Here is a 12,541-nt window from a genome sequence, read left to right on the forward strand (position 1 = left end):
AATATTGAAATATCATCTGTTAAGGTATCATTAAACACTTTACATTTCAATTTCAATTTAGGAGTATGTTAAATAGCATATGTTCAAAATGAATTTTCTGAACCATTAGTGATGATTTTCATTAAGTTAATCAATGAAACTCCAGATAACTGGAAAAAAAAAAAAGATAATTTTATTCCAACATTTTATAAAAAACAAATAGAAAAGTTGGAGATCATAGTGTCAGATCAGCTGAACATGTGTCCTGTTGTGGTGCTGGGCCTGTTCTAGAATGTATAAATAGGAAGATGGAGAAGAAAAGTAACATGCATTTGTTGATTCAGAAAGCAAGTTCTACACGACAAAAAATCAGTATCAGGATTACTAAGAACAGATTAACACTGAGTGATGATAGTAAGAAGATTATAAAATAACCATGAGAAGTACAATTATCAGTTCAGACTAGTGAATAGATGTAGCACAATCATGAGTGAGATTCATCTCACCTTGCTTTGGGACAGAATCTAGATTCTTTAGGATATTAAATTAAAAAAAAAAAAAAATAAAGGAAACAGTTGGTTTTTTTTGTTTGTTTGTTTGTTTGTTTGTTTTTTTAATCAGTTTCTTTTGTGTCCACACAATTTCATTATGGACAAAAAGGAGAGTACACCTTATATGTGGACCCGAGAGAATTTGCTGTTTCTCTGATTAATGTTTTAGCAGCATTTCAAAGTGCAATAGGTCTTTTTAGTGTAATTGCAGTGACACTAATGCTTACAGCCCAAATTATCTGTGATTACTAATTCCTATTAACATTCCAACCAATACTATTACACACCAAGCTCCTCATGTCTATGCTTTTCTCTGGTGCTCTGCTCATGCCTCCTGTGCATTGCTCAGATGAACATCAGCCCTGAGCTCTCCGCTTGGGAGCAATATGATGCTGCTGGTGAAGGTTTCTTCTATGATAGTCTTAGTCCCTCTCAGGGTTAATTTTATTTGTTCCAGTCTTTTCCAATCCAATTTCCAATCTTGTATTTGCTGATGGGGCACACTCTTACCTACCCTCTGTTTGTAGGGCTTGATTAAATCATGATTATTAATTTTTTTGTCCTCTGGGTAATATTTTAAAGGGTGAGAGTTATGCGATTGCATAAAGCTTAAAAAACCCCAACAAACAAATAAATAAAAAATCCCAGCCAAAACCAAACAATATAACTAAACCAAAGTCAAAGTCACAGGATACACAAGAAACTCCTGATATCTCAGTAATTTGCCACTGAACACAGAACAACTTAGGCAGTGGTCAACTGATTCCCACTCAAGCGTGTTTTTGTTTTGTTTTGTTTTAGTTCGGTTGGTTTTGGTTTTGTTTTTTTTTTCCTTCTCAAATAAAGCTGCAATAAATTCAAGACCAAACAAGACCTGACAAATTCGGAAGTCTGTTATGAGTAGTTATGGCGGTAAAGCCTGAGGTGTTTCACTAACTCTTGGCAACACAAAGTTGATAGGGTTATAGGTTTAATCTGTTCTGCTTGTTTTCTTACTGACTTAAATGGTGAATCTATACTCTATGAAATTGATTCATTTAAAATATATTTTAATGAAGAGCAGTATTAGTAAGTCTCAATTTTCTTTTGCTGGCATCTACCCTTTTGATTTCTCTCCGATGTAACCTCCACAGGCAATGCCCTAATGAGTTCATCCCTTATAATTGATTTATATGTCCCAAAGCCTTTATTTTTCCAACTCATTCTTCTGATATGATAAATGATTAGGGGATTTTGCAGTGTATCTGACACTGGGTACTACTTTGTAGTTAGGGATAATTACACTGAATTTCCCACCTATATGTATTTCCGTATTTGACATCTTTTAAACAAAGATGTATGTAATACTGGGTGGATTAATTGCTTTTCCATAATTTTTATTTTCCATAACTTTGAATGCTTTTTATTTGTTAGGCTGCAAACTGTACTTGAGACATTCTCTTTGACTAACTCATTAGTCAAGATGCACTTGATTAGTCTATAAATCTTCCGTAGAGAGAGTTTAATGATTCTGGATTATTTATGCTGCCCAGTTTTGGATCCCTTCTAAACTATGAAAGGCATTCTAGCTATGTCCATAGTTCAAGAGTGGATTTTAACCTGTCTGGTTATAATTTATTGAGTTCCATGTGTTTGTTAAATACACTGCTATCAAAATAAAGAATATATATATGTATTGATATGAAGAATCAGCTGAATAAATGCAATACATAAAACAAGTGCTCATCTACATTTTTTTCCTAGCCTTCTGTTTTTTTTCCTTCTTAGCAAAACCAAGAGAAGAGATGTTACTGTTCTTTTGAAAAAATAATGGGTCAATATATTGGCAGCCCTGATTTTTGACTTAGGGGTGTACAAATCAAAATTTTAATGTAGCCAAAGAAAAACAGACATGTAACCCATGGTAAACACTAGGCATTATTCACAGTAGTGCTGCAGAAGGTATCTGTAGGATATTGTATAGTGGGAACTACAAAGATCTCATAAAGGATGGAGATAAGATGCACTAAGCTTGCAGATTAAAAAATAATCAAATAACATGTAAAAGAGCTTGTCTGGCTCATCTTTGTTATATTTACAATTTCTTTCATATGTGTTGGATTTATAATTATTGAAAACTCATCACTCTTTTTACATGGCTGAATAATAGAAGACCGATGATATTAGTCTGGACCCATAGACTTAAAAGATAGAAAAACACATCGTTGAATCTGTGATATGCTTGCAGTATTGAGCCAGCGTGACTAGATTTGTCATTGAAGTCTCCAAAAGTGTTGTAAATGGCATCGATTACCATCATAAGGTGTTCACAGGAGCTGTTCAAAAGTGAAAGTAAACATAGGTCATCTTTGCTGTCTGTCATTCTTCAAACTGTCTGTGAACAGACCAAATCTATGGAATACCTTTGCCAGTTATAAAGTATGTGTCAGTAGAATAAACCTGACAAACAAATTTTGTAAGAAATCCTAAAATTACAATTAAACAGCATGATGCAGAAGTGTGGACACAAGTAGCCAGTTTTATCATATGCTTTTTAGAAAGGTACAAATATTCAATAATAGTTGTTTACTGTGTTCATTCATCTGTGGGTTGCTGGTAACTTGCAATGTGATTCAGTCCTGAAGGTTTGTTAATGTTTAGACCACATTGTAAAATCTATTGATTATCCATGTGCAGCATGATTTATCCTTTCATCTAATATTTGTGTTCTTGGTAACAGGATACTGCAGCCATGGATTGTAACAGGCATTTTAGATCACATACTTTATGGTTTTCATCTAGGAAAATGTAATTATAAAAAATGGAGAAGGGTCATAAAAACCTTATTCATGTCATTCTAAGAGATTATTGTAATATCATTATTTTACTAACATTACCCACTTGAACAAATTTCATCCAACGCATTGGCAAACTTTGTGTAAAAGACTGAATCTACAGTTACAAAAATCACCATTTTCCTAGAAGGCTTTAATATTCTTCAGACTTTATTATTTTACACCATTTAAACGAAGAATCAATTTGACTTAAATTTTTATCTTTGGTATTCTGGCTGCTTCAAGCTTTTATATTAAGGGATCTTGAATCAGTGATGACTGAATCTAGAATTTAGTTCAGTTGTCTAAGTGGAGCCGTCTAGTACAATTTTGAATACAAAACTTCACGCAAAGCCTGCACAGAACCTGCACAATACCTCTGTGATTCTGGATAGGCAGATAAATGGAATCTAGCATTGAAAATGGTATTAAACACTCTTAGACAACTAAATAAAGCCTCTGTAATAGGACTGTACTTTCTTTGTGTTCCTTGTTTCCTCCAATAAAAATGATACACAATGTACAGTAATGGTATTTAAGTCTGTAATTCAGCTGTCCATGTGTATGTGCCTCTATATGAGCTAGGTGTCCAGACTGCATTTATAGCTGGTGAAGATCTCATCTTTGGTTCAGTCATCTGTGAGCGTCTTGACAAATCTAATATGCCCTGTCTGGTATGTTGTGTCTCATTTGCTGCTCCAGAAGGACATGAGTCTCCCATACACATGTGCACACCTGCAAACAGGAGGTGTGGTGCAGGTGTCTCAAGTATGATCTGTCATGGAGTGCTGAGGTTGAGAGAAGTCAAAGAGCAAGGGGTGATGCAGACAACTGTGGTCTACAGAGTTACTCAGCTGATATGTCTGCTTGTCAACTCATGGGATAAGCTGAAGAGGCTTTGCTGTATTGAGTAAGTCTCCATTGGTGGCAGCCCAGCTCCATGCAGGGTCCTGACTTCAGGAGTCTGACTTTTGAAAGAGATCAAGTCCTTTACTGAATCACTGTGATAGCAGACATGTATGAATGCTTGTAGTGAAAATCATTTTAGGAGAGATGAACATATGTATGTGCCATAGTAATGAAAAAAAAAAAAGACATGGGATGCACTGTCCTATTCTTTATTATGGACGGTCAACGCTTTCTTTCTTATGTGAATGTTAGAGGAACAGAAAAGAGAGAGATAGCAAAGTCAGTCTTAAGGGTGGTGTGACAAATGAAACTACGAGTTAATAGATAATAGCACAGGAGTAGAGGTGATTACTCTGATTTGTAAGCATGTACCCGATTTTTATTGGAGAAAAAAAACATGCATAGGTAGTATAAGGAGGTTAGTGTGCTCCTGTTTTCTTTGTGATCTTTTCACAAAACATACAACCTCAAACCCACTGAAGTCAGTGAGAATCATTTCACTGACCTGAACAAGCTTTTTATCAGAATTTAATACATTTATTCTTATGCATAGATATATACTAAAGATGCCAATAGCTAGTCTTGGTTATTATGTTAAAATTATTCTGAGTCTTCTACCATTCCTTTCAGTCAGTGACTTAACATCAGGCTTAAGATTTCTTCAGTAATTGCCTGACAGAGGTTGACACTATTTGATTCTGCCTATTTTTAACATAATTTCTTTTTTATTGTATTAACTGTACTTCATGCTTTTCCTTTATTTCTGTAGAATCCCATTAGAAAAAAAAGCGTGAACAAATAAATGCATGAGAACTTGTAAAACATGATTACTAAAAAAGAGTTACTGAGTCATAGCCATCCAGTGGATAAAATGGGTTTATACTTGTAGTATGTGCTTCTGTGTATTTTTATTATGAACTTTAAGCTAAGTTTCCTTTCAAGCTGTATATTGCTCTTTTGCCTTCTGTGACATACAAACTGCTTAGCCAAATCTAGGAAATTCCTCAATCTGAACACTCTGTTTTTGTTTTGAAAACCAGCATAGATCAAGTCAGAAGAGAATGCTTTTCCAGTATACTTGAACTGTTTTCTTAAAAAAACTACTCAGTGTGCTCAAGGACTGGCACCTAACATGTAAAAGTCAAGTTTATCCATTCAGGCTTTACTGATAATGTGGATTTTGAGGCTTGGAGAGGGTGTATCTATCACAGTGCCCGAGGAGAGAAATTCTGTATATTTTATCAGTTTGCTTGATCACGGTAATTGCCGCACCGAAAAACATGGTTTAAAAGCACATTCTCATTTATGTTTGGTAGAGCTTCTTTCTCTGTAAGACTGATCTTGTAAAGGTTATGTTTTAATGGAATGGAAGAGTTGTTTCAATTGCTTAATGTTACTTTTACCCATCCATTTAGGATGGTAAGAGGAATGACTTGGAGTGACTGAGAACATTTAACTTTCTGTTGCAAATTGCAGAATGAGTCATGAGATGAGCTAATGTACGTATATACATAGACAGAGTAGGGCTTTGTTGTATTGTGTAACATCATAACACAGGTTACAGTTGATTGCTTTTTATATATTTTTTGACTGTGATTAATATATCCTGCCAAGAAAACATATACATTATTAATTGTGTTGTAACTTTACTTGTAAGGTGTTTGCTTATATAAAAAAGACAGTTGTCACAGTTCGTGAGAAGTTTGTCTCTTCATAAATTCTAATGCAAAAAATGCATTCAGGATAAATGTATGTAAGATGTCCTGATGTAATTGGTATAAGATCTTACTCTAATTTCTTATTTTTTAAACCTTAAAAAAAATGAACTCTTTTTTTTTTTTTTTTTTTAATTATTATTATTACAGAAAGCTTTGAAACACTTATCAGACTGGCTGAGAATTACACAAGCACACTTTTCTGCAATGCGTATAGAAACATGGCTGCTGAGGCTACCACACACGTTCAGGAGTTTTTCACAGACGTTGGACTCTTTGTGTTTGGCGCGGATGTTAGCACAGAGGAATTTGTCAACAGATTTTTTGACACCTTGTTCCCGGTAGTCTACAACTACGTGATTAACCCTGGTCTGTCTGACATTTCACTGGAATATGCAGAGTGCCTCCGAATGGTGAGAAGAGACATCAGGCCCTTTGGTGATGTTCCCAAAAAGGCCATAGGACAAATGGGAAGATCGCTGTTACCCAGCCGGACTTTCTTGCAGGCTCTTAATTTGGGGATTGAAGTGATCAATACGACAGATCATCTGCATTTCTCTAAAGACTGTGGCAGATCTTTGCTGAGAATGCAATACTGTTCCCACTGCCAAGGCCTGACTTTAAGTAAGCCCTGTATGGGCTACTGCCTCAACGTCATCCGAGGCTGCTTAGCCAGCGTAGCAGAAGTTGATCTGCATTGGCGGGGATATATTCAAGCCCTGGAGGAGCTCTCAGGTGCTATGAGTGGAACATATGACATTGAGCACGTCCTTCTGAACTTTCATTCACTTGTTGATGATGCTCTCCTACAGGCTCGTGTCAATGGACCAGAAGTAAATGAGCAGGTAAGAAGCTGTTTTTGTCCATGCTCGGTGCAAACATGACACTAAGAAAAGTAAGACTGGTAACTAGTATTTGTTTGGCCATTTTTTGTGGTGATGAACATATTTGTATCTGAGTTCAGCTTTATTTGACAATGCGTTTTTCCAGCACTGCCAGTTTTTATTTGAATCATGCACATGACCTGCTAATTTCCCATATTCTGTCTGCAAGTTTAACATCAAGTGGAGATTCAACATTTTAGCAGCATTTGCAGTAGAAGCCTTTCAAAATGAAAAGAATTCTTATGTGGAATTTATTTTTTTCCCATTTCTTGTGAAACCAAGTTTTTTTTCAAAATTTTACTAAGTGAAAACTTTTGTTTCACAATCCAATGGAAACTTCTATTCCTTCACCCTTTTTATTTTGAAGTTAACATTTTCAGTAGATCCACTGAATAGCTTTAGGTTTAACTTGACAACTGTGTCTGTTAATTTCTGTTGAATAAAGGTGAACAATGGAATGTGTCATTAGGTTTGGAAGCTTAAAATATTAACAAGAGGAAAATAAATTATCTGGTGAAAAACAGAATAAGACCCTGACATCTGTGTAAATGAGAGTGTTAAATCTCAGCAATAATATTTGTTTGCAGATTAGAAACTTGTGATATGACATATTGAGAATGCTTTTTAGGAATGCGAGAGAATGTTTTTCATGAACATAAGAAAATTGTTTAATCACTTCATTGTTATCTTATATGCACATAACAATAAATTTAAACAATCTTTCTTTTAGTTACCAGTGGCCTGTCTTAAGGAACCTATGACTTTGCATATATTGTTTGTACAGTTATGTAGATTTCAGAGAAAGTAGTGCAGTTAGCTGGTAACATGAACTAAGTCCTTTGTACATATACTGAAGACAAAAAGCAAATTATATCAGAGCTATGTTAGCTGTTAATGCATGAAGTAAAGAATTTTAAGATACTGTTAGGGAAAATGTATATTATCTAGCTACACATTAGAAAGAGAGCTAGTGCATCTGCAAATTTATGAAGGTTATATAAGTGGCACTGTGTTATACTTAATCCACAATAAGTTTTACAATTGTATTTTTCTCTGTATTCTTACATGCAGACTTCACTGACAGTGGCATATTCTGCATTTAATGCTGGACTAGATATCTGTGTCTGAGGAGATGCCTTTAGTTTTACAGTGCACACAGGTGTAAAGATGGTATCTGGGTGTCACTGTGGTGTGGCATCAACTGAATTGCAGTAAGACCTCCAGGACTACCACAACCTGACTCTTTACGTGACTAGCTGAATCTGAAGCTGTGACTTCTGCTAAGCAGCCGATATGGCCTCTGACAATAAACAACTTGACGTTGATGAGGTTCTTACAGACATGGTTTGATGCCAGAGTTAGGTTGATGGTTGGACTCAGTGAAATTGAGGGTCTCTTCCACCCAAAATCATTCTATGTTTCTATGATGAGAGTATTCCTCATTTCTTACTAAGAACCAAAGCCTATTAAAAAGATTTCTTTGTCTCACTTGTAGTCAGTGAGTAACAGGCAAATTGCCCATTTTGATGATTTTCCTGTTTTATCTGCTTTATACCAGCCAGCTACCTTAGCCAGAATCTCTTGATGCTGAACTTCCTTGAGAAAAAATGTGGGTTTTTTTTAAAAGGTTTTTCACTGTCAGTTTGGCTCAAAGGTGGCTCAGTGATGTCTGTCTAAATCCTGATGTTTCAGAGATACAATTGCTTTGAGGGGTATTTCCTGTTCTTCCTCAGAATTTGAGGGGATCTTTTTTGCCGACAGTTTTCAGGAACAAGATAGAATAAGAAAGTAAAGGCTTGAGGGAAGGACTTCTGTTTCCTGTTTCATCCCAGGTCATTTATTTTGAAAAGTCTCAGACTTGGATTTTCAAGAGTGAACCAGCATTGGCCCAGATTTAAAAGTCTCTCAGCACACTCATTTTTCAAAATGAAAGCTTTTACTCTCCAAAATAGTATATTTCCCTCAATTTTATTGAAAAATTAAATGGGTGAAGAACCCTTCACCCAGTGTTTTGGCTTAATGAAAATTTCAGATTGATTCAAACCCAAAAGCTTTATTTTTATATTCCCCAAAACTCTATGCCTTCATTCTCTTCCCTCATACAATGTGAAGAATACTAAAATTTCTTCTGTAGTGATGTTTGGTGCAAATGTCTTTTTGGAGATCAAGGGTTTACTTCTGTTGTGTTAAGCTCTTCTCATATAGAATCACTTTCAAACTTCAAACATTCAATTTTTCACTCCGTTTGTGTCAGATCTGTGCACTTAGACATAACTTAATCTCTGTGTTACAGTTAATCAGTCCTTTCTGTCTTTGATCTGTAATTGGTCAAGTAAGACTAAGATGCACTGATCCCTTGAAACATGGTGATCTAGTCAGTCAGTTCTGATTTGCTGAGTATGGCCAAAGTATATTTTGTATTTGCTTGTACATTAGGTATCAAGACCTAATTCTGACATGTAGTAAATACAGTCTTTCAGCTTTTAGAGGCAGAGGACACAAATTCTGTTGAAATTGGCTCATTAATATTTATTTATTTTATCTTCAGAGTGACTCATGAACTGTTTCAAATTTTGATAAACAATTAATGAATCAGTGATTCTAATAGACACAGAAAAGATTATTATTAGCCAACAAATAGTGGCTTGCTTAGGCATGCAGCAGTCTCTGCAGTTTTAGAAGTGAATTTCATCACAGTAAGTACTTTTATGAGTTTTAAAGAAGCAGATAGAGGAGAAAACTTTAAATGTATGGGAATATGATATATACATTTGAAAATGTTAATGCGGGAATAAACAGAGTATCCTGCTTAGTGATATGTATATTTGTGCAGCTCTTTATCTAATCATGTCTATGCTTGTGTCAATCACTGTATGGAAAAGACTTTTTTCTAACACATTGCATGGACATCCATATTTAAATCTAAAATGTATTCATACTTTAAGCTCTGTGTGGTGTGAAAAAACCACTAATGCCTATATAACATGGCTTCCTTTTACAAAACTGTTGTTTTTCAGTCATTTACAACTTCGTCCCTTTTCTGCTTGAGTCAGCAGAGCAGTGCCACGGTGTCTCCGGCTGGAATTTCTCTTTCCCTTTGTTCTTCCTGTTTTGAATTCACATCTTTAATTCCTGCCTTCCAGAGCTTCACTGTCTGACAAATAAGTGAAGCACCCTTTCATTGTCCCTATACCTTGACATTATTCTATGCTATTCTGCAAAATCTAGTGGAAATGTGTGGGTTGTGCAATTGTTCACGTATTTATAAATGTTCACATGTATACAGACATATATTTGATGACAGTTCTATGTTCTTTAAGTCTATATATATTCATGTATGTACCATTTATGCTCAGTTCATAGTGAACCCTATGCTTTTTAGCTAGTAGAAGTTAGAACAGAAAATTTTTGGCCAACTTCTGTATGTATGCTCATGCAGATATAATGTAATAAAGGTCTGAAAGACCTGCATCATACAAAACAAGAACAGTATTCACTATGAAGGTAATCTGAAAAAGGTGATATGTAGTTCTTAAGCACTGGATAAGAGGTAAAAATGCTTATTGCTACGAAGGACTGTGTAGGTTTATCCTATGCTTCCCTTTGTGCTCAGCCCGAGTTGCCATGTACCAGTCTCTGAGCTTGCGTATAGCCAGGGAAATACCTACTGAGGGCATCTGTGCAGGCTAATGAATGCATGAGAATTTTGTAACACACCTAAGCCTTATTTAAGGAAACAAAACCAAAAAAAAGTATGGAAACTTGTTTACAAGTAGTACTAAATTGTGTCATGTTACTTCCATTTTGTTAGTCTAGTCACTGCCTGTGTTAAGACAGAAGGACAAAGAGATTTTAGCAAGATTTACGAAGTTTTGGGTTGGATGGAGTCTACTGTCCCCAGTATACGAGTGTGTTTCTGTTCCCTTTATGCATGGCTCAATGGCACAGCCCTGTGCCATGGACAGGCAAGTTCCTGTATCATTCAGTGTGGTTCTATGTCAGCTTAAGCCAGTCTCAGCCTGGGTTGCCCAAGTCCTGCTCTGTCACCATCCTTGGCTGTGTGTTTGCACCCTTTTCCCTGTGTGCACGCTGTTTCAGCAGCAAAAAGTCAAACTGGTTGAGGGAGCTGCCTGTAAGAGACAATCTCTCTTACCCATGGTTTTGTTTCGGTGTACGAAGACTTGTGCTGCCACATGTTGGGTAGCACAGCAGCTGAGAGGTCCATTGGAGTGGAACCTGAGAGGAGATGAAATGAGTCTGAGGCAAGAGCTGAAGGAAAAGGGGAAAAAAATAAGAGAGAAGAGAAAGACAAAAGTCATGAGGCTTTATAATTAAATCTTTCATCCAAAATTTACATGAAAGTCTTGTTCTCGATTCCCAAAAGATCAATGGTGCTTGGGAACAATATTGAATAAAAGGCATGAAAAGGAATATTGATTACTTGTTCATTGTGTATTCTGGACACTGATGATTTGGGGATCTGGAGGAAAACGAAGTATCTGACCATGATATTAAAAGCTAAATATGCATATAAAAATGTGGGAATCAGAAAAAAAACAGAAAAAAAATCAGATGACACAGACAAATTCTGGCATTTTCTCATTTTGGAAGTGAGAAATTTGTGCTATAGGGTTAGTAAAATTCTTGTACATATTTTTGTATGTAATATAAACCTACAAAAATTTGAAACGGAATTTTCAAAAGCACTGTCTTCAGTGTTTTGTAACTGATATGGACTTTCACACATCCGTTTTCCAAACAGTTGGAGATAATGAAGATGTCAAACTTGTGGAAGTTCTCAAGTCCTTTCACTGATCTTCATGTAATCCTGAAAGAAGATCTAAGTTATGTGTTTTCTAAAAAAATATGCATAATTATATAGTATTAAGAGACTTTTATCCTGCTGTTTTTTCAGTCTGTCATCAATACTAGGAAAAAAGCAAGATCTTTCTTGTGTCATAGAATGCTAGCGGGAAGAAGAATTTAATCGACTTTACTTAGAGCTTTATTTCCTTGATCATTTTTGCTTGAAATGACTAGCTATAAACACTTAAACAGTCAGAGCTGCAGTAATACAGTGATGTTCTAAATTTTATACTCCCATGAAGAGACATATTCACAAACATTATAGATGGAATATTTGTGGGGTTTTGTCTATTTGTTTTAGGATCTCTTTTATGTACATTTATTATGGTCTTTCTAGTGAAAAATTGCACAGCCTTATTCCATGCTACTCCAGAAAATTAAGTGCTGTAGAAGTGCACTAAATCAATTAATTTTATATTTATAAAAGGATTGGAAAGAAGTTGATGAAAAACCTCGTTTGATAACCCCAGATACACAGAAAAAATACACCTGCAGCCTATAGTATAATTGCAGGTTTACTTTTTGTAAAGGAGTAAGCCTGATTGTTGATAAAAGACCAGATTAACAGCATCTGTAATTATGGGAAGTGCTGTGCCTGGATATTTGGTAACTTTCATACCATTACAGGTTAAGGCATTTAAAGAGGTGCAAGAATCACGGGATCATTTTGGTTGGAAATGACCCTCAAGATCATGGTGTCCAACCATTAACGCAACACTGGCACTAAACCGTATTCCTAAGAACCTAATCTACATGTTTTTTAAACACTTCTGAGGGTGGTGACTCAACCACTTCCCTGGGCAACCTGTTCCAATGACTGACAA

At 35.6% G+C, this 12,541-nt stretch overlaps 1 protein-coding gene across 2 annotated transcripts in view; it reads left to right on the plus strand.

Moving 5' to 3' along the window:
• GPC5 (glypican 5) overlaps window positions 1-12,541 on the plus strand; it is a 668,409-nt gene that overhangs the window by 91,788 nt on the left and 564,080 nt on the right. For both annotated transcript variants that reach the window (XM_065844183.2, XM_071806651.1), the window contains exon 3: window positions 6,118-6,812. In XM_065844183.2, the coding sequence (XP_065700255.2) occupies window positions 6,118-6,812 (695 nt within the window). The remainder of the gene's footprint in view (window positions 1-6,117; window positions 6,813-12,541) is intronic.

The sequence above is a fragment of the Patagioenas fasciata genome, chromosome 1 (assembly GCF_037038585.1).
Source record: "Patagioenas fasciata isolate bPatFas1 chromosome 1, bPatFas1.hap1, whole genome shotgun sequence".
Taxonomy (NCBI): Eukaryota; Metazoa; Chordata; class Aves; order Columbiformes; family Columbidae; genus Patagioenas; species Patagioenas fasciata.